General features: G+C 39.5%; 1 protein-coding gene and 1 long non-coding RNA gene across 12 annotated transcripts in view; one reads left to right on the top strand and one right to left on the bottom strand.

Moving 5' to 3' along the window:
* Nucleotides 1-23,120, bottom strand: part of eps15l1a (epidermal growth factor receptor pathway substrate 15-like 1a) — a 278,411-nt gene that overhangs the window by 188,544 nt on the left and 66,747 nt on the right. For all 11 annotated transcript variants that reach the window (XM_051934981.1, XM_051934982.1, XM_051934983.1 and 8 more), the window contains exons 2-3: nucleotides 17,207-17,248; nucleotides 52-141 (exon numbers count right to left, since the gene is read on the bottom strand). In XM_051934981.1, the coding sequence (XP_051790941.1) occupies nucleotides 52-141; nucleotides 17,207-17,248 (132 nt within the window). The remainder of the gene's footprint in view (nucleotides 1-51; nucleotides 142-17,206; nucleotides 17,249-23,120) is intronic.
* Nucleotides 5,133-7,226, top strand: LOC127529877 (uncharacterized). Its single transcript, XR_007936481.1, has 2 exons — nucleotides 5,133-5,268; nucleotides 7,051-7,226. It is a non-coding gene; the product is annotated as an uncharacterized LOC127529877 (long non-coding RNA).

Raw genomic sequence — 23,120 nt, 5'->3', positions numbered from 1 at the left:
ATGAGTTAAAGTAAAACAAAACATCACTTGGAAATGAAGTTCCTTACCTACCTTTCCCAAAACTGCGTCTGGCAGTCCTGATTTTTTTAAAAATAATGCAGCTTCCGTTGGTCCTACCCGGCCAGAGTTACCAGGATCTACCTAAGTAGGGGAAAAAAAAAAGAACACATTTATTCAGAACACGTGTTGTTCATGTGAAATGACAATAAGTAAACACTTTAAAAACAGGAAAACAAAACAATTAAGATTAAATAAAATGGAAACAAAAACATTTTTCATATAGGACAGAGGTTTATTTTTCCCACACTGTTTGGCTATTGGACTGTCAGTTGCAATGCAAACTGATTTTTGAACACTTCACTGGCACACTGAAAAGTACCCTTCTGCTCCCAGTCCCATTAGGATTCAACCTTGAAGCTGAGACACTTGACTTTTTGCTGACTTATGCATCCATCACAAGAAACAAAAGAGTTGTCCCTCTCATTAATGACACTGGAAAATAACTGCCATATTTCAGATTTTGTTTTGATTAACATACTAGCTTTAAACTTACTATCAGTAATATATTAATTTATAATCATTCATTATAATGTACAGTAAATACTTGAAGATCATCATTACATAGCATTTATTACTGTGCATTCAGTTGTTTCATTAGTGAAACATGTATAGACTCCCCCTACCTCAGTTATGCAAAAAGGAAGATGTGCATTCATATGACGTCTCCTGACCAATAGCACAGCCAGAACAAAAAAATATTAATGTCTGCTTGAAATGTGAGTGAAAAATCATGAATGAGCTTGTCTGGATTCCTTATGTACATTACAAGCAAAGTGAAGTTTTCCAGATGTTTTCTCTTTAATCACATCAAGTTGTTCCACACAGAGAATCATATTTTTGCGATGAGATACTTTTTTACGTATGTGTCAAATTTGTTGGGAGTAATCACATGTGTCTTTTAAGCAGCATGGCACAAGTCATAAGCAGTTCGTACTTTACAAACAGTCCATGAGGAAAGAAAAATGTAAGAACAGTAATACTATAAATATGAACAAACACAAGGTACATGCACCCTAAGTACTTTTAACCTATGCCTGAATATATTCAAATTTATAGTCACGTTTATTTTTTTGATTCACTAGAGAAAAACAGGATATTATTTCTCACTATTGTTACTAAAAGTGCAGAAGAAAATGCTAGTATGAACACAGTTCAACAAAATATGAGGGACGTTCAAAAGGTTTCCACAGTTTTTTCTAACTCTATATATTAAGAATTTCAAAAATAAATTACATCATCTTTCTACATAGTCACCTTTGTTTGTGATGCAATTTTCCCAACGTTGTATCAACTTTTTCATGCCCAATCACTACTCCTCCTGCCTTCACCATTACCAACAAAAATATAAAAGTGCTGAAACTTTTTGAATGTTCCTCGTAATAAAAAGAAGTTTGGAATGAAATAGTAGAGTATAACAATATAGACTGAACTACAAGACAGAGATCATGAGAAAATAGTATTATTTAAGAAATACTATGTGTCTATATAAATTGATATTCATGTCAAACAAATACTTTCACAAAGTACAGTAGAATCGCTGCAGGCTGATACACTGTTCATAACAGAGCCAGGAAAACTACTGATGCTCTCTGAAATCAAGGATGCTATAAATTCTTTACAAAGTGGGAAAGCTGCAGATCCAGAGGATTACCCCATGGAATTTTATAAAATATTGAATTTTCAATCAGTTCAGCTAATAGGCCTGTGTTTAAGAAGGCCTAATCACTTTCATTACAAGGGAGAATAAAAAGACCTTCTCGAGTATGAATCCTGGAGGCCAATTTCACTTCTGAATAATGACATTTCAAATTCTTTAGCTAAGAATATAGAAAGAGCTCCTCCACCCCCAATATATAAACAGATCAAACTGGGTTTGTTACAGGTGTACATACCATACATTCTCAAAGCTTTGACATCTGTTTCATGTAGTATATAATCTACAGTATCTGAACTTGAATAGCATTTTCATAGAGTGGAATGTGGACTTTACTAGACTGTACTATGTAAATTTGGATTTAGACCCAATATTCACCTGCAGATTACCATATTCTAGACCAGAAGGGTGTTGTTCACATCCAAAAGGTAAAAGCTGAGTATTTCATATTGGAACACAGACTTAAACAGAGATGTCTATTACCACCAAAGGTTATCTGAGACGAAAACACTGAACCTCTTTAGAAACCATCAGAGATGAAGGTAACCATAACATAAGTTACTAAACAAAAAAACTATTTTTCAATGGTGATAGCATTGTATTCTGCATCACAGACAGAAATCCATCACTATCACGCATACTAAATCTACTGGATGAACTTCACAGAATCTCTGGGTTCAAAATACATTTGATTAAGAGTCTCCTTTTCCCAGTGAATCATCCAGCATGACATACTAAACTAGATCACTCTGACTGACCATCTCAATACAGTTGAGATATTTAGGAGTTACAGTGACAAGAAAATGTAAGGATCTATTCAAATGTAATTTCTACAATAAAACTGGAAGCATGCAATAAAATATTAAAAGGTGGTCATCTCTTTCAATTCACTTTAGCTAGAAGAATGAATATGCTTAAAATGACTTTCCTTCAAAAGCTGTTACTTCTCCTTCAGAGCATTCCTTGTATACATTAATATTTTTTTGGAGTTACATGAAATTGTAATTCTGTTAATCTGTAATTCAAAAAGTTCATGTTTTTAAAAGATGAATACAGCAGAAGGATAGCATGGCTTTAACTATTTTCAGTGGAGCTAATGCTGGAAAGACTTTAAGGCAGAGATGCTCCAGTGCACAATTGTCATATATTCTAACCTTTGTTAACCTAGTTAGTATTTATTTCATGGAGGTCACTAAGTGTACAGACCCTTAAACGACCTCAATGGTGGCATTATGTATGCATCTGCTGAACAAATATGCTTCAAATATAAACTTCCAGTAACAACCTACTATGTCTATATACACATTACAAATTTTGTTAAAAGGAAGCTGAGTGGGTGTAGTGAACGACTACCAAAAGCCAGAAGACAGCAGGATTACCAAGTATTAAAGTTTAAAACACTTAGATTTGCAAGCATTTTAAAGAAGATGTTTTCAAAAGGTAATTTTAGTGCATGTTATGGTGAGAACATGTGGACCCAGTGGAGGCCAACAGTGTAAAGGGAATTATCTAGTTGAAGAAAGGGGCTTTCAAGGAAACATTATCCACACTCACAATGTTGTCTCACAATAAATTATTTTATTCTTCTCTGATTTTCCAAACCCTGGCAAAATTGATGTTAAGGACAGCCTCTCCACTTTATGTGGACCAAAGCAATGAAGAACTAGGTAAAACTTCTACAGGATGCCGAACGTATCTTTCCAAGTCTTCTCTCCACTACATTTCCCATTTTGTCGTATTCCTCTTTCTTTTCATAAAAATGAATGCAAAGAGAACAACATTTATTTATATAGCACATTTTCATACAAATGATGTAGCTCAAAGTGCTTTACAGGATGAAGAAAGACAAAAAAGACAAAATCTAAAAATAAAATTAGGCAATACTACTAACATAGAATAAAAGTAAGGTCTGATAACCAGGGAGGACATAAAAAAACAAAACAAAACCACTCCAGACGGCTGGAGAAAAAAAAAATCTGCAGAGGTTCCGATACCAGAAGACCACCCAGAACCCTCTAGGCATTCGACCTAAAGTAAATGATTTCAATCTATCCTCATGGTTTTCAGGCTTCACATGGAAGAATTTGATGATGATGGTGAAGTAGAGTGGACCTCTGGCCTTCAATCCAACAATGTAGGAACAGCACGGTGCTTTGATCGGGTGGTTGTGCCGCAGATCGCCACCACATAAAACCAGAAAAAGAACAGCAGAGAAAGTAGGTAGCTGCAGGTATTCGGAATTCAACTGAGAGATACCAAGAAACTATAAATGCACCTGCTGCACCAGTAGCCAAAACAGGAAACCTCTGTATTACAGCGAATTTGGTGACGTCATGCAGAAGGACTGTCATTTGAACTCACAGAGGATCTGGCAAACCATTTGATAACTAAGAAGTCTAATGAAGATGGGTCCGTGTTTATAAACATTAGGTTTGCATGAAGACAAAAGAAGAAAGGTAAAAGCAGCACTTTAAGAAACGCAATGTGGCAGATATCCATTCCTTGGAGATGGGATTCCTAGAAGCAGTGGATGGGACTGAGTTTCTTTTTTTGGTTGAAGTCCCTATTTTGATTAAAAACTCCAGTCCATGACAAGAAGATATGCTCAGCAATTTAGGAGGATGTTTGTGTATAGCCACTGTGTCTCCCTATAAACAGCGACTATTACCGTTATATATTATACAGTCATGACAGGCACTCTATCTATCCAACCATTCCACCATCCACTCAGGGGTGATCTATTAAGTTGCCAATAAACAAATCCTTGGGAAAAATAATAAACATGCAGTGCTTTAAACAAGTTAAAAAAACAACCTCATTATGTCTCTTTCCTTCTAACTCTATTTTTCTGAAAAGAGTGACCCAACATTTGCGCGATAGACATATGAGCACCGACAAAATAGCGCCGATTAAAACGCAGCGTCAAAATCGCGCCGACAAAATCGCACAGACAAAATCGCAAAAAAGTAAATAAAATCACAAAATCTTCTACTTACAAAGTGTTCAAAAGTTTCATTAAATATGAATAACTAGTTTAAAACATATATAATGTTTATTTTAGAAGTCAATATTATGAGACATGGCACGCAGATAGTCCTTAAGATCATGCCCTGCATATGTAGGAAGAATTGCAGCAAGACGTCTTGATAGTTGAGCATATTTAGACTTGCTGGCTGCCTGACTGCTGGTAATTCCGCTTTGTATACGACTGATGGTTTGTTCTGTTATGTCTTGTTCACGACGGAAATGATCAACCAATGTGTAAATGGTAGGATGGTGGCACGCCACAGAAGACTGGAACGCGTTATGCCAACACTCGACTGAGTTATTTGTTCGCGGCATGCCATCAGCAACACGTTCTCGCATGTTCCACATGGTGATAGGAAACAACGGGTTGGCTCGTCGATTGTGTCTCAATCGACCAACGTAATTGTCTTCCCAGTAATCGTAAACATTCTGGAGATTGTCGGGTCTACTCTCGCTCAGTTCATCGAAAGTGGACCCAACATCTTCCGGAGGAACGAAACTCAGTGCAATTAGCATCTTTGAATACAGTTTAATGTTCTCGTCATCGCGATACAAATTAGATAAACCTTAGTTTTGTATTCGATGCCATAATGACTGACCAAGATGAAACAGACAACCATGTACGGTAGCATTTGGAAATACAGTAGACAGTGCATTCATACTTCCTTTTTCAAAATCAATTATAATGCTAATAGGCGTGAGAGATGGTCGCAGTTCAAGCACTTTCTGGAAAACCCACTCATAGTCAGCCTGTGTTTTTGTTCCCATGAGCACATATATTAATGGAATTGAGCGATTGTCAATTAAAGAATGTATGGTAAATACCTGTAGAAATATCTCGAGAGCTATCTTGAATGTTCCGTCCATAAACCAGTGCGGATATTGCTCCAACAATTGCAAATTTGTTGGAGTGCCGAAGATGAACATTCTGTTTGTGTCTTGATCACCCGAATCCCACATTAGAAAAATTTCAGAACGTGTTGTTACCTTCATAGTGTCCGGGAGAATGATGTCTTTAACAGAATGTGGCCTCGGATTGTTGACATCAGGCCTCTTTCGTTTCTGCTCGATAGTCCATTGGCTTGCCGAATACAATGGCAAAAAATTGGCTGCTTCAGCAAGACTCCTACTGTGCTGTTCACAATAATTTGACAAGGTTTTTCCACTCCATTTTTGGCTCGTTCACGTATAGTCGCCTTTATTTTTTCGCTTTCATTTTTTGCGGTATCTGGAGCGTGCATGTGTTCAGTACTTGTTTGTAACGTCCCGTCTGTTTTCTTCTTAAGTCTGCCGGAACACTCTCTTTTAACGCACCTCCACGAAGACGATCCATCTTGATTTACCTTGTCGCGTCGATATCGATATCCTTTATACAGAAGTTGTTGTTTTCCTTTCTGTGACTTAATAATATCCATGGGGTCAGTTAACTAAGTATAACGTATTATTCAATTGTTTTCTTCTGACTGCATTATAACCTAGCGCATAATCCATATTACTAACCGAGAATAGACCGGATATGGACGCAGGGACACGGCGATGGGACCATGAGACGTACTGCGCAGGCGCGCGCCTAATAAACCGCAAACAAACTCTTATCCACCGCGAACGAAGGAGTCACGGCCCAAGAACGAAAGAGCTCAACTAACGTGAATGAGAAATGAAGCAACAACGTGCCCATAGCTAGTGACTAATGACACAACCACATAAACAAGAGGAATCTGCGCTGTACCCCCCAGAGTCACACGTAAGAGGTTACAGAGACCCCACAGGTTCACAAAGACAGTACGCCATATTGTGAGTGGCACTACTGCGCAGTGAATTTAGGAATAATGTGCTGCTTGGGACCGCCATATTGTGAGTGGCACTACTGCGGAGTGAAGTTAGGAATAATGTGCTGCTTGGAATTGTACAAACCGCTGAACGCTTTACACCAAATACAAACACAATACATCTCAACTAACGGAAATAACAAATAAAACAACAAGCCCATACCTAATGACACTGCCACAGAACAAACAAACACAACAGGATTCGGTGCCCCACCCAAAGTCAAACCGAAGAGAGTACGGATGCCGCAAACGTCCACACTACATAGCATAGTGAAGCGCGGGTTCAAAACGAACAACCTCGACTGACGGATATACAAACACGAACCCGCCTGGATAAAATCAATGAACGCAGGCGCCTACAACGCGCATCTGAAATGCCACGGGCAAAGTGGGCACAGCTCCAAAATGAACGAGCTCTTCTAATGTATTTCAGGATACCCAACGCCGGGGGTAGGCGAGCAAAGCGAGCATGGGGCGGAGCCCCCTTGTGTGTACATAATGCGCACATACGCATCCCACTCTCTTGGCCTCTCTCGCGATTTTGTCGTGGCGATTTTGTCGGCGCGCATTTGTCGAAAACCAGTTAGCGAGTTTGTCGGCGTGAGTTTGTCCGTCGCGGTTTTGTCGCCGCTCATATGTCTATCACGCTTTTGTCAGTGAACCTCTGAAAAGACAATTAGTCAAACAGCTATAAACTTTCAGAGCAGATACAAACAAACAAGCTAACAGGACAGGATGGGTATCTTTATTTGGAAATTCAGTTTACAGTATTGTCACAAAGCACAATGCTTTAAACGTGTGCAAAAATAGAACTAAATCAAAAAAAGTACATATAAAGATACGAAATAACACTGAATGCAAAATGCATTTACATAAAATTACATTTGCACTTATTTTTTAATTACTCACTAAAAGTGCGTAAAATTTTATAATAAAGTGGAACACACAGATTGAGTAGCATAACAAACAGCAATAACAAAAATTAGTAAATGACACTGGGCTCCTTTAGAGCAACAGCAAAATGCCTGCATAATGCCTCACTGTGACTGCTAAATCTGAAGTTTTCTTTCTTTTTGTATTTTTTGTTTTCTGTTTAGTCATTCTGGAGTGTGTTTAGAACATATTGCGTGTGTGTGCATTTAAGTATGTATTTATTTATTTATGTATTTACAGTATTTGTTTATTTAAAGAGATTCTGTAAAAAGCCAAAATTTCACACTAAGGAGAAAGTGTCGACCTCATCAAGAGGTTTACTTACCTCAGCAGCAACATTCAAGTCTCTGGTGGCTTTTCCTATGAAGTCTTTAGATAGATTGGGAGAGCACAGGGGGGTCATGAGGTGGCTGGAAAGGGGTGCCAACTGGGATCCCAAGCTGTTTCGCCATGTGGTGGGCGTAGCAATGCGCTGTACCACTGCATGCCCCCCAACGTGACCTGACTGACAAATAAAGTTCTATTTATCATTCTACAGAAAACGTTAAAAGAAAATTCAGGAGTCAGTATGCTGCCTCACAGCTCCAGGGTCCGTGATTGAAACAGCAACCTAGGCACAGTCTGCTTCACAAACAAATCATTTCCTCAGGTCAATGTGAGCCTCTTAAATTTATTGTCACTTTAAACTGACTGTGTATGAGTAAGGGCAGCTAATAAAAGTGGTGTTTTGAAAGGTTGTTTTTCTGTACTTCATGCTTTGCAATCAATCCTGCTGTGCCTCTGAGCATCCACAAAAATGTACCATATTAAGATAGGCAGGTCTGTAAAATTAATAAACGATGGCAAATGAATGTATAGATGAATGGTTCAAGTAAACAACAGAATATTGACACCTTTTTATTTTTAATCATTTCTATTTTTAATGTACTGCAAAGACAGCTGCATTTAATAACTGGGCATTGCTGTCTGAACGATGCCCCTTTAATTATAATAATCCTTCATGTGCAGGACACAGATTTAGCAGGAACCTAAGCGGTCACTCGTGCATACAACACAATACTGCTTCCTTCCAGTTTTCAAAGGGAACTGCTGACTGAGCAGATAACGGCAGTAAATCTGTCACAATAATCTGTTCGGCTTTTCTCTCACCATGGAACAAAAAGACAAGAGAAAACATCCTTCATTCAAAAGGCAATAACTGGCTGCAAAAACATGTGACAGAAATAAGCTCTGAACTAATGGTACAAGGGTGTGAAGGGTCAATGTGTACCACAGGAAGCAATATTTCATGTTGCCACTTAATGCAAAATGAAATAGAATACACTAGAGCAGGCGTCTCCAAACTCAGACAAAGACTACTCACGTAGTTGTTGATTTTAAAATCGGGGAACATCTGCTTGAGAGGTAACATTTTACCAGCAGTCAATGTCTGTGTTAAATCAGTTGCAAAGTTTCTGTTTTCAATTAGAAATTTATAAGAATTTCTGAGCACTTGCTGTTGTGTCCTAGCTATAGGATAAGCAGGTAAGAAAAATAATCTTTTAAAAATCCTGCTAAATCTTATAGAACACAGGATGCACTTTATGTTCTGCATTAATTCTCATGTTAACATTTCACATTCTGGTTGATAGTTTATTTGCACCTTTATTTGTTATAATTAATACTACTGTGTACTAAGAATTAATCACTTGAACCTGCTTAATTCAGTTTTTATGGTCATAGGTAGTCAGAGCATACAGTGGAATCAGACAAAAAGCAAGAACAAACCTTTGTTGGGTGCCAGTTTGTGTACTAAAAAGAAGCTGCTATACCAAATCGTACTGACATCAGTATAGCCCTAACACTGAATTGGCTTAAAAACTGAGACTTTATAAAAACACTGCTAAATTCTCAAGAAAAAGCATGCCAACATGAACTTAAATTTATATATAATAGGGGGCTTTGCCCCCTGCTCACTTCGCTCACCCACCCGGGGTGCGATACACACCAGCCACCTTCACGTTTCTGCTGCTCGCGTTGTGTAGAGGGGGGCTGAACACAAGCTAAGGTCAGATCAGCTGCTGTGCTGCGTGTTCTGCTTGTCGTGCTGCACGTTAATCATTTAAAAGCCTGTACAGCAGCTGTCCTTTTGTCTCAGCGCCTTGTCTCACGGGGCGTTAAAGTGCCTCTGAGAAAATCACATCTCATCTCCTTCCAAAATTTTTTTTTATAATAGAGAGACCTCAAAAGCATACGGAAGAACAGGAGCAAAAAGACAGGTTGGTGGCTGCAGGTCAAGTCTATGTTACTACATTATTAGTGCTGCCACTGTCACAATAATAGTAGAGCAGCCTATGTGCTTCTCATAGATACGGTGTTTATGGATTTGTTGAAGGGTTATGATAGACTGCCACGTCAAGAGGTCTAGAGGTATATGAGAGACAAAGGAGCACCAGAAGAATGTGTAGATTGTCCAGGATATATATGAGGAAGTGAGGACTCAGGTTAAAGCAGTGTTGGGAGTAGCAGACAAGATCCTGGTAGATCCGCATCAGGGATCTTCTTTAAGTCCTTACCTCTTTGATCTGGTTATGGAAGTATTGCATCATGGGATAAAAGACCAATCCCTCTGGTGCAGGCACTGTGTTGACAACATTGTGTTGTGTAGCACCAGAAAAGAGGAAGTGGAGAAGAAGTTGAAAGAATGGAGAAGAGCTTTTGAAGATAGAGGGTTGAAGATAAATTTGATTTTGATTTGATAAGAGGAAGAAGACATAATATATGAGTTTTGATAATGATCAGGATTTAAAAGTTAGCAGGCACTTTGAGCTATTGAAAACAGAGTATACATTTAAATGTCTACTATATTCAGTGGTAGCCCATGACAGAAAACCAGAAGATGAGATAACCCATAGAGTGCAGTGTGGACCAAACAATTGGAATACGCTTTCAGAAGTACAGTGTGGTCCACCAATTAAAGCGAAGGATAAAGGTAAGATTTTAAGTCCAGTAATGACATGTGGAGCTGTGACATGGACAGTAAAGACAGTACAAGAGGAGAAGTTAGATGTAGCAGAAATAAGAATGTTGAAATGGATGTGTGGAATTACAAAAACAGGAAAGAATAAGAAATGAGACAATCTGTGGTTCAATAAAAGTGGGAGAGATGTCTAAGAAAGTACAGGAAAGGAAGGTTTAAGAATTATGGGCATGTGAAAGGATGACCAATAGCATTTTATATTGTTTGCATGTAGGTAAAAACATCACAGTTTTTCATGCTGTTACAGCGCTTCCCAAGATGTACAGTATATTTTAAATAAGAACAATAGACTTGTTTCTATGATTCAGAAATATTTGTTTAATTCACATAGTAGTTTATATGATGGGTTACACTGATAAGAGAATATTTGACAGTTCCCGTAAAAGTGTTCCATAATATATACTAAAGAAATAAGTTCATTTTGCCATGGAGACAATAACATTTCCACACCAGGTGACTTATGTTCTAATTACAGTGAACATTTTCATTATTTATACCAGATATTTATAAGCTTGCTCTCTTCTCTGACATTTAACAAGGACATCTGACTTACCTGCTATATAATAATACACTAAAATTCTTGAAAAAATAGTGGCTATTCAATTCATTCTCATTTATCTCAAAATAATCTGTATGAACAGTTTCAGTCTGGTTTTCGCCCCCTCCATAGTATAGAAACGGCACTTATCAAAATTACTAACTACCGTATTTTTGCACCATAAGACGCACCTGACCATTAGACGTACCTAGGTTTAGAGGAGGAAAACAAGAAAAAAAAATTCTGAACCAAATGGTGTACTAATATGTTTAATAAAATATAGTAGAATAATATTTCAACCATGTAAATTCAACAGCGGTATTAAGAAACATCATCACTGTCATTAACAAATAAGGAGAGACTTTAAGGTTCAAGCACTCTTCTAGTTTTATGGAAACCCCAAGAACTCCTCATCACTAGTGTCAGAATTTATGAAGCTCAATTGCTCACAATCACTTTGCAGGAGCACATACCTATCATCACGCGGCATAACCTGTCCAAAGCCACCAGGGGACAAAGCACGTTTGGACCAATGCTCCCTGAAGTTATATCGCCAGTCTAGTCCTATCTATATTTGTAATGCCACAAAGCCCTTCATCTCATGTTTTGTTGTGGGTTTCCAGTTTGAAAAACGAGAATGCGGTGCAAGCACAGCCCTCGATTCAAAAAATTGCTCTGCATACCTGTTTGTCTTGTCTGACAGTAGCTGAAAGGTAGCTTCAGGAAAGAACAGCTTGAAGTAGTCCAGCGGCTGGTAATCTGTCGAGTCCAACAGCAAGCCATACTGTCTTGTGAAGTCCGGTAGCCAGTTTGGCTCCCAAGGATCAATGTCTAGGTATTCGTCCCACACAAACCTTGCCATAGGTGCATCGGCTGCACGAATATGCTCAGCTGGCCAGTTCCTTACTCTCTTGTTCGATCTCCTGATCACTCTCAACAAAATCAGATTCTGACTCAGTGATAATGCGCAAAACATCATCTGCTGAGTATTTTGTTTTCTGCACTCGCTTTGCTCCCTCATGAGATGTCGATGCCATCTTGCCTTTGTTTACATTTGTTTACATTTCGCAACTCACGCACACGCAAGGATTAGATGCCGAGTCAATGAGTCTAACATTCCTCCAAGCACAGAGGGAATGCCTGTAACGTAACAGTGAGTTTTGTCACCCTCTACCCCTGGATGTCGACTTTTGTCAGGTACTACACATCATGGTCTGTGACGCGATATTCGCTCCATAAGACGCACAGACATTTCCAACCTTCTTTTGGGGAAAAAAAAGTGCGTCTTATGGTGCGAAAAATACGGTACCTCCTTTTGGCAGCTGATTTCGGTTTAATTACTATTCTCATCCTCCATGATCTGAGTGCGGCCTTTGACACCATTTGTCACACTACTCTTCTGAATAGATTATCTTCGATTGGCATTACCTACACACCACTAGATTGGTTCAGATCCTACCTCTCAGGCCGCACTCAGTTTGTTCAGCTTAAAACTTTCACATCCCAGCCCACTGCTGTTACTTCAGGTGCCAGACTCAGCCATGGGGCCCCTCCTTTTCATTATTTACCTTCTTCCCCTTCTTCCTGATTACATCTTGCCTGAAGAAGGGGCCTGAGTTGCCTCGAAAGCTTGCATATTGTAATCTTTCTAGTTAGCCAATAAAAGGTGTCATTTTGCTTGGCTTTTCTCTACATTCATAATGGCTAACACGGTACAACACCCTAGTACTACTTCTTCCCCTTGGAAGTATCTTTTGTAAATATAACATTAGCTTCCACTGTTACGCTGATGACACCCAGAGCTCTATCTCACTAGCAAACCTACTGCTTCCTTTCCACCCTCCTCACTTATTGATTGCATAGCAGAAATCAAATCCTGGTTTTCTTCAAATTTTCTTAAATTAAATAGTGGCAAAACTGAGGTTCTCCTCATTGGTACAAAATCAACATTATCCAAAACTGATAAATTTTCCTTTGTTATTGGTAATTCCTCTGTCTCCCCTTCCCCACAGGTTAAGAGTCTGGGTGTCATTCTTGACTGTACTTTATCTTTTCAGTCCCACATCAATAACATCTCCCGGTCTGCATATTTCCACTTGCGTAACGATAATCAGAATTGCCCCTCTCTCACTCCACACACCACTGCTATCCTTGTTCATAGCCTTGTCACTTCTTGTCTGGATTATTGCAATTCCCTTTTCTTTGGTCTTTCTCGCAAATCCCTTTAGAAGCTTCAACTGGTCCAGAATTCAGCTGCCCACATCATTACTAGAACTCCCTCTATTCACCATATCACTTCTGTCTCGCAGCAGCTTCACTGGCTTACAGTTAAATCCCGTATTCAATTCAAAAGTCTTCTGTTAACTTTTAAGGCGATCCACAACCTCGCCCCTCCATATTCGTCTGATCTCCTCCATGTTGCCATTCCCTCCCGTACCCTTAGATCCTCTTCCTCCATCCACTTGACTGTCCCCTTCGTCCGTCTTACCACCAACTGAATGCAGTGCTCCCCAGCTCTGGAACTCACTACCATCTGAGCTTAGAAATATTGAATCATTTTCACTTTTCAAATCTAGAGAAAAGCCAAGCAAAATGACACCTTTTATTGGCTAACTAGAAAGATTACAATATGCAAGCTTTCGAGGCAACTCAGGCCCCTTCTTCAGGCAAGATGTAATCAAGAAAGGGCCTGCGTTGCCTCGAAAGCTTGCATTTTGTAATCTTTTTAGTTAGCCAATAGAAGGTGTCATTTTGCTTGGCTTTTCTCTACATTCATAATGGCTAACACGGTACAACACCCTAGTACTACTTTTCAAATCTAAACTTAAAACTCATTTGTTTAAGACTGCTTTTTCTCTTTAATTACAATTGGCTCTGTCTGATTTTAATTTTTGTATTTTAGTTTTGTTTATAATGTGTGTGTTATCTATTGTTCAGTGTCCTTGAGTGTTTAGAAAGGCGCCTACAAATAAATAAATTATTATTATTATTATTATTATTAAGGTGTATGTGTCATGGGCGGCACGGTGGCGCAGTGGGTAGCGCTGTTGCCTCGCAGTTGGGAGACCTGGGGACCCGGGTTCGCTTCCCGGGTCCTCCCTGCGTGGAGTTTGCATGTTCTCCCCGTGTCTGCGTGGGTTTCCTCCGGGCTCTCCGGTTTCCTCCCACAGTCCAAAGACATGCAGGTTAGGTGGATTGGTGATTCTAAATTGGCCCTAGTGTGTGCTTGGTGTGTGGGTGTGTTTGTGTGTGTCCTGCGGTGGGTTGGCACCCTGCCCGGGATTGTTTCCTGCCTTGTGCCCTGTGTTGGCTGGGATTGGCTCCAGCAGACCCCCGTGACCCTGTGTTCGGATTCAGCGGTTTGGAAAATGGATGGATGGATGTATGTGTCATGTCTCTGTGAGCAATCTGATTGATCAATTTGGCTTAGGAGTGTTGGGTCAATTTGGCTCTGGTGATGCAATCGAATGAGGAAGCATGAGTGTGAGACACACGAAGAGAAATAAAGCCACAGGAGCCACACACACAATTGCCTCAAAGACAGGAAGTATAAAAGTGGACAGGAGGCGAACAAAGCACCTTAAAAATAACGTCAAGAGTCTGAGAAGCAGTTTTTATGGGAATGTGCTCGACAGAGGGATTTGCCTGTCGAGGGGTTCGGACACACAAGGATACAGAGGAAAGGTGCTGGAGCAAGAGATATATAATATCAAATATTTTTAAATGTATTCTATTACCTGTCTTAAACAGGTAACATGGGTAGTTGTTCCCAAATCAGTAATTAAATAATGTCCAATTTAATGGAAAGTTTTAAGTACAGCCTTAAAACTTTCTAAGGTTCCAAATTATTTACTGCAACAGAAGCTGTATAAAATAAAGCTTTAATGTACTGTAAAATATGTGAATATGCAGAAAATCCGCAGACATGCGAAAAGAATATGATGCTACTCTGTGTCTCAGGAATTTAGAATGATAATCAAATTGGCCTTGCCAGGCAGAAAGGCATACTGACTAAGACCCTGGATTGTACTGTAATCCACGGCATTGTCAGTTCAATACTTCCCACTGTGAGACCCTGAAAGTATTACTTTTATTACTGTTGCAATGTATGAAATATGTACAGTGGTGTGAAAAACTATTTGCCCCCTTCCTGATTTCTTATTCTTTTGCATGTTTGTCACACAAAATGTTTCTGATCATCAAACACATTTAACCATTAGTCAAATATAACACAAGTAAACACAAAATGCAGTTTTTAAATGATGGTTTTTATTATTTAGGGAGAAAAAAAATCCAAACCTACATGGCCCTGTGTGAAAAAGTAATTGCCCCCTTGTTAAAAAATAACCTAACTGTGGTGTATCACACCTGAGTTCAATTTCCGTAGCCACCCCCAGGCCTGATTACTGCCACACCTGTTTCAATCAAGAAATCACTTAAATAGGAGCTGCCTGACACAGAGAAGTAGACCAAAAGCACCTCAAAAGCTAGACATCATGCCAAGATCCAAAGAAATTCAGGAACAAATGAGAACAGAAGTAATTGAGATCTATCAGTCTGGTAAAGGTAATAAAGCCATTTCTAAAGCTTTGGGACTCCAGCGAACCACAGTGAGAGCCATTATCCACAAATGGCAAAAACATGGAACAGTGGTGAACCTTCCCAGGAGTGGCCGGCCGACCAAAATTACCCCAAGAGCACAGAGACGACTCATCCGAGAGGTCACAAAAGACCCCAGGACAACGTCTAAAGAACTGCAGGCCTCACTTGCCTCAATTAAGGTCAGTGTTCACGACTCCACCATAAGAAAGAGACTGGGCAAAAACGGCCTGCATGGCAGATTTCCAAGACGCAAACCACTGTTAAGCAAAAAGAACATTAGGGCTCGTCTCAATTTTGCTAAGAAACATCTCAATGATTGCCAAGACTTTTGGGAAAATACCTTGTGGACTGATGAGTCAAAAGTTGAACTTTTTGGAAGGCAAATGTCCCGTTACATCTGGCGTAAAAGGAACACAGCATTTCAGAAAAAGAACATCATACCAACAGTAAAATATGGTGGTGGTAGTGTGATGGTCTGGGGTTGTTTTGCTGCTTCAGGACCTGGAAGGCTTGCTGTGATAGATGGAACCATGAATTCTACTGTCTACCAAAAAATCCTGAAGGAGAATGTCCGGCCATCTGTTCGTCAACTCAAGCTGAAGCGATCTTGGGTGCTGCAACAGGACAATGACCCAAAACACACCAGCAAATCCACCTCTGAATGGCTGAAGAAAAACAAAATGAAGACTTTGGAGTGGCCTAGTCAAAGTCCTGACCTGAATCCAATTGAGATGCTATGGCATGACCTTAAAAAGGCGGTTCATGCTAGAAAACCCTCAAATAAAGCTGAATTACAACAATTTTGCAAAGATGAGTGGGCCAAAATTCCTCCAGAGCGCTGTAAAAGACTCATTGCAAGTTATCGCAAACGCTTGATTGCAGTTATTGCTGCTAAGGGTGGCCCAACCAGTTATTAGGTTCAGGGGGCAATTACTTTTTCACACAGGGCCATGTAGGTTTGGATTTTTTTTTCTCCCTAAATAATAAAAACCACCATTTACAAACTGCATTTTGTGTTTACTTGTGTTATATTTGACTAATGGTTAAATGTGTTTGATGATCAGAAACATTTTGTGTGACAAACATGCAAAAGAATAAGAAATCAGGAAGGGGGCAAATAGTTTTTCACACCACTGTAAACAGTTTTACTTTGCACTTGTGATTTTTTTTTTTATATGAAGGCTTTGGTAAATACATGAATTTAAATGTAAGGTAATGCACAACCAAAACTGTTCCTATCGAGGCAAGCCAAATTACATAGTTTGAGAAAGTTGCAAAAATGCATGCTAAATATGCAATACATCCAATCACTGTAAGATATACTGCTAGAAACAGAGCAGGAGGTTGAAATGCAGGCTTGGAAGAAATGAAGCAGAGCACATAAGGCCACCAGCAAGATGCAAATCACAAGGGCCGCCATCTGCCATGGCAGTTTAAACGAGCAAAATGATGTATATAAACTGAGCCGCCATATTTGCAGTTGAAAGCCTCCTAAATCAAAAGCATAAACCAGCCATCATAAAGTGAATCAAGCCCATACTCACCTGCCTATAAAGTGTCTCGTACACAGGATTCCCACTGGAGGGCTAAAAAATAAAAAGAAGCATAGAAGGGAATTAAAACAGACTCCAAACTTAAAGGTGATTTCACTACTTATTTGCTGATTATAATTTGTGGCACTTCAAGAAAAGGTACCATGTGTACAACAAAACCTTTGATAGACAATATGTCTTAATATTTTGATCCATTCATCCATCCATTATCCAACCCGTTATAACCTAACTACAGGGTCACGGGGGTCTGCTAGAGCCAATCCCAGCCAACACAGGGAGCCAGGCAGGAAACAAACCCCGGGCAGGGTGCCAGCCCACCGCCGGGCACACACAAACACACACACACAGCAAGCACACACTAGGAACAATTTAGAATCGCCAATGCACCTAACCTGCATGTCTTTAGACTGTGGGAGGAAACCCACGCAGACACAGGGAGAACATGTAAACTCCACGCAGGGAGGACCTGGGAAGCGAACCCAGGTCTCCTAACTGTAAGGCAGCAGCGCCACCACTGTGCCACCCTAATATTTTGATGTATTACACATTCATATCTAAAGCAATTAATATTTTTAATTACTAGATTTTATACATTTCAAAATAGAAGAAAGTTATTTTTTAATACATTTATTTGTATACTGTTTAAACTGATAGCACTATGAAGTTTGCATAAAAACTGGGCACAAACATTAAAAGTCTCACTACTCTCAAAAACCATCCATTCATTGCCTTGAAATGTGTTACTTTCACAAATACCGTCCTGCCACACAAAAGAACTGACATTGGACATCCTTACTAAGAAACTACCAAACCAATGAAAAAAACACTGGGCTCGGTTTTCAATATCCTTGTTAAATAGAATAAAATGTTGCCTGTAACCGATAAAAATATTTTCTGGGTATGCTAAATGTGACTATGGTATACACTTCACAAGATGACCAAAATGTTTTTTTCCACTTAACATGACGTTTTTAAAAATTGTTACAAGAATCTACGGTAAGCATTAAAGGTTTTATTCAGGCCTGAAGTAAACCTCGGGAAAGAAAAAACGTGATTGAACAATAACCTTGGTGAACAGAACAATTTATTCACACAGCCACACACAACATGAGAAAGAACGGGGGAATCTGCCGCCTACAATTTTGCACAAGAAGTGACTTGGTTTCTAAACATGAGGAATAACGCTGTCTGTAAAGGTCATTAGAAAGGAAGGAAGAAAAAATGCATGCAATTCAAACTAAATCTAATCTGATATGTGAATGCAACAACCATGACCGCATTTCTGCAGAATGGTTCAGGCCAGCAGCTCTCTCTCTTTCTCTCTCTGCTTCAGAGCTTGTAAAATATTTATCACCAATTGCTGCTTTTAAGTAAGGGTGTTAAGGTGCTGAAAATAGAAAAATGGAGGACATTAAGCCAATCAAGACTGACTGTTTGGGCTTAACTAGACATGATGGGCTTTGCGACAACAATCGATTTAAAAGCCCCATTAGAATATAATCCTGTCAATCAACGCCATTATCATTTTAACTATTGAATATCAAAACATAAATGTCTTTCTCTAATTTGGATTCAAAACCTGCATTATCAGAGAGCTGATCTATATCTGCTGAACCTGGAGCTAATAATGTAAAGATAACACTACACCACTACAACACACAGGACTGTTCATGGCCATGTGTGAAATAACAGATGTCGCAGCAGCTGACCTTTCATTTCAAGAAAATATCGTGGGTGGACTTGGACTTATACTACACACTCATAAGTATCACCAGTTAAACAACAGAGCACCACAGAAACAGAAATGGCACTGAGTTGGAACATAATTGTGGATGGGTTTGAAAGTAACCACAGAAAGACAAACAGGAACCCACACTGACAACTGGAGAGCACCTTTCCATGCTAGTGTGGACAGACCTTGTCATGGGGTTTGAAGGATACTTTTTGTCTTTGTTCCAGCACAGCTCTTCTCTTCATGTTGAGTAATGGCAACTACGGACTCCAAAGGGAAGAAGCAAGCCGAGGTATCTTATGAAGCCAACCAGAGGAATCGCAAACACCTGTGACCCCAATTGTTCCGAAAATTATGGCACCTTGAAAGTGGGGGGGGGTTGGGTGTAGAAAACGTGTTGTCATCTCTACATGGTGTGACCAAAATGTATGCAAATCAATTTAAATGAAAGTCTGGAATGTACACTTTAATCATGATGTCCGAATTGTTTGATTTGTAATTTCAAACTGTGGAGCAGAGGGGTAAATCCAGGAAAAATGTGTTCTTTGTCCCAAACATTATAGAGGGCACTGTATGAAATGCCTTCTTTTCTTCTTCTTCTGTCGGCTGCTCCCGTTAGGGATTGCCACAGCGGATCATCTTCTTCCATATCTTTCTGTCCTCTGCATCTTGCTCTTTCACCCCCATCACCTGCATGTCCTGTCTCACCACATCCTTAAACCTCCTCTTAGGCCTTCCTCTTTCCCTCTTCCCTGGCAGCTCTATCCTTAGCATCCTTCTCCCAATGTACCCAGCATCTCTCCTCTGAACATGTCCAAACCAATGCAATCTCGCCTCTCTGACATTGTCTCCCAACTTGAGCTGACCCTCTAATGTCCTCATTTCTAATCCTGTCCATCCTCGTCACACCCAATGCAAATCTTAGCATCTTTAACTCTGCCACCTCCAGCTCTGTCTCCTGCTTTCTGGTCAGTGCCACCGTCTCCAACCCATATAACATGGCTGGTCTCACTAACATCCTGTAGACCTTCCCTTTCACTCCTGCCGATACCAGTCTGTCCCAAATCACTCCTGACACTCTCCTCCACCCATTCCACCCTGCCTGCACTCTCTTTTTCACTTCTCTTCCACAATCCCCATTACTCTGTACTGTTGATCCCAAGTATTTAAACTCATCCACCTTTGCCAACTCTACTCCCTGCATCCTCACCATTCCACTGACCTCCCTCTCATTTACACACATGTATTCTGTCTTGTTCCTACTGACCTTCATTCATATGAAATGCTTTCTTTTATATTCAATTATTCACCTTATATTCATATATGGATTGCGCTGAGCTATACTTATCAATCACAGCAAACCAAAAGATTCCATTATGTCAATAATTAACTGCTGCACTGAGGTAAAACATTGAACGAACAAAAATTAAATTAAATCACAAAAACTTACTGAACGACAATTCTGCATATAAAAAGCAATACTAAAGACTCTTAAGTGAACAGACTTGAAATTTTATTTGGATGAATTCACTTGGTGTTTTTATTTCAGTTACTCATTCAAACAAAGACGTTTTTTAACCTGAACATTCTAATCAAAATTACTGGTTAATATGTATGGTCCTTGTGATGTAGATGTTACCATTAACGAGGATTTAACCATGGAGGTACCGTATATACTCACGTTTAAGTTCTCCTGTGGATAAGTCAGAGGCTTGATTTTACCGTATAATTTCCTGTATTTTATAATGTCAGTCATATAAGTTGAATGCTGAAAACTCACGCTATTGGTCCAAGAGATTACGATATGCTAACGCCCACCTGATAGAATAACCATGGAGCACACTGCCTTTTCTTTCAATGTATTGTGCCCACGTGACCACACAGTAATACCTGAACTATTCTGAAGGTGACGTTTGCACTGTTTTGTGTTTTTTGTATCTCACACCCTCATACACCTTTATCGTAACAGCATCCCTTTATCTACGATGGAGCGTTCAATCAGAAGAAAATATGAAGCTGGTTTTAAATTAAATGTCATTGAAGTGGCAAAAGAAATTGGTTACTCCACTGCTTCAACAAAATTCAATGTGTCTAAGAAACTGGTGCGAGGTTGGAGGAAGCAAGAAGATGTAAAAAAAATAAATAAATAAAATAAAAATTAAGTGTCATATTTTTGAACGGACGTATAAGTCAGGGTCTGATTTTATGATCGAAATTTCGGTTTTCAAGACCCGACTTATACGCGAGTGTATACAGTAATTAATGAAACATGCATATGAAATTATGACTTTGCTGCCCTTGTCTCCCTTAAGGTTCATTAATGGCAGATGTTTCTCATTAATTTATGATGGGCTAAGACAATCCACTATTTTGTGTGTGCTTGTAATATTTAAGCAGGCCTGAGAAAGGATCACCAAATATATTTATCATGGCTTGAAAAGATTCAGAGAAGAGCCTAACATGGAGAGTTTAACACAGAGTGCCTGAGGCTTTAAGTGTGAAGATGATGGGATCTACTGTTCATTAAGGAATAGTTTAGAAACATGAAGGGCACAAAATATGGACTGTTAATATGTTTGGAGGTAATTTAATTAATTTTAAATAAAAGAATACTAGCTGACGCCCGCTATAGCATACGGCGGTGTAAGAATAGGAGCGGAAAACGGTGAGAAAGGAATTCAGAAATCAAGAAGAAATAAATACTACTTGAAAGACGCAGTTGTGAATCAGGCTTTCCGAATTTACATACTATGGCCATGGCATCCTGATAGTTTTGTTGCATGTATCTTCCTGGAAATGTGGACGGTAATATGATCATTTTGCCTACACGTACGTTGTTATTTTCAGTGTTTGCTTGCAGTGCGTCTGATAGTCCTTTGTATTGTTCCACGCGCAGATCTTGTTGATGTAATCTGATATAGTTGAGTCATGCGCCCTCTGTTTTAACATACGCATCTACGACATACTGTTGGAATAGTTTGCTGCTGGAGTGCAAAATACTAAATGTATTCCTCATTACTAATTTGTACGCGTAAAATTGGCATTGAGTAAGCCTTATTCGCTTGGCGGTTCTTTTATTGGGAACATGTAAATCTTTGTGCCAGCCAATGTCTCCGTAAGGGAATAAAAGTGGGTAAACCATAGGATCGCAATTCATATTGAGCGTGGAAATCTGTTTACAGGAGTTGCCTATGGGATAGATGCAAATGTCCCTTTCGGCAGGCGGTTTGCCATCTTCTCCGACGAAAATCGCTGCAACATCGGTGTGACATGTCGGGGCATTGTATCGTCGTAAATCCTGCCTAGGGTTTTCCTTGAAAACCATTCGTACAGATGCTGTTGGATTGGACTGAGCCATTTCATGCATGTGTTTGTATGCTTTAGCGAAGGGGTTGACGGTTCTGAGCATGGAATCTAGCTGGAGAAGTAAATTTTCGCTGCATGCAGAGTTTGCTTTATTTTGTAAGCGTACTTCAGTAGCTTGCGCTGTGTCAAAAACATACAACTGTCCATATCCTAGATAGGTAGAAGTGTTAGCGTATAGTGGAGAGATTTGGTGATAAATTTGCCTTCATCAACCGTTTGTGTCAAGAAATAACCCACTGATAGGAACAGGTAGTTGCCGGATCCCGGAATAGAGATGAAGTTGTACAAAAACCCGTCGACAGAGGAGATACTGTCGTTCATTTTATAACAAAGGCTTAGGAAACAACCGTCGCAGTATAACAAAAATAGCAAGGTGTATGGGAGGCCTCAAGCAGCGTGGGGAATGGTTTGGAAGAGGACGAATAGGAATTGAGAAATGCTGTGTCGGCTGCGTGTGGGCGGGAACTATTTTGAAAAGGAGCCACAGGCAGCGTGGGGAAGGGTTTGAAACAGGACGAATAGGAATCGAGAAATGCGGTGTCAGCTGCGTGTGGGCGGGACCGGTTTTGAAGTGGAAGCAGGACGAACCAGAAGAGAAATATATACATAAAAGATATATAAGAGTGAACGGTGGTCTTTTCCACAGCTAAACAAAAAGAAACAGTTGAATTGTATTAACAATACAAATTTGTAATAGGGTAAAAAAAGGAAATGTGTCTGCTAGTAAGAAAACAATTGGTAATATATAGAAGACCAGATAAATGTTTAAGTACTTGATTGTTTTGCATTATGTGATTAAACATTATT

The sequence above is a fragment of the Erpetoichthys calabaricus genome, chromosome 12 (assembly GCF_900747795.2).
Source record: "Erpetoichthys calabaricus chromosome 12, fErpCal1.3, whole genome shotgun sequence".
NCBI classification, from domain to species: Eukaryota; Metazoa; Chordata; class Cladistia; order Polypteriformes; family Polypteridae; genus Erpetoichthys; species Erpetoichthys calabaricus.
The sequence above is the reverse complement of the archived record's forward strand: the minus strand, read 5'-3'. Positions and strand labels throughout refer to the sequence as shown.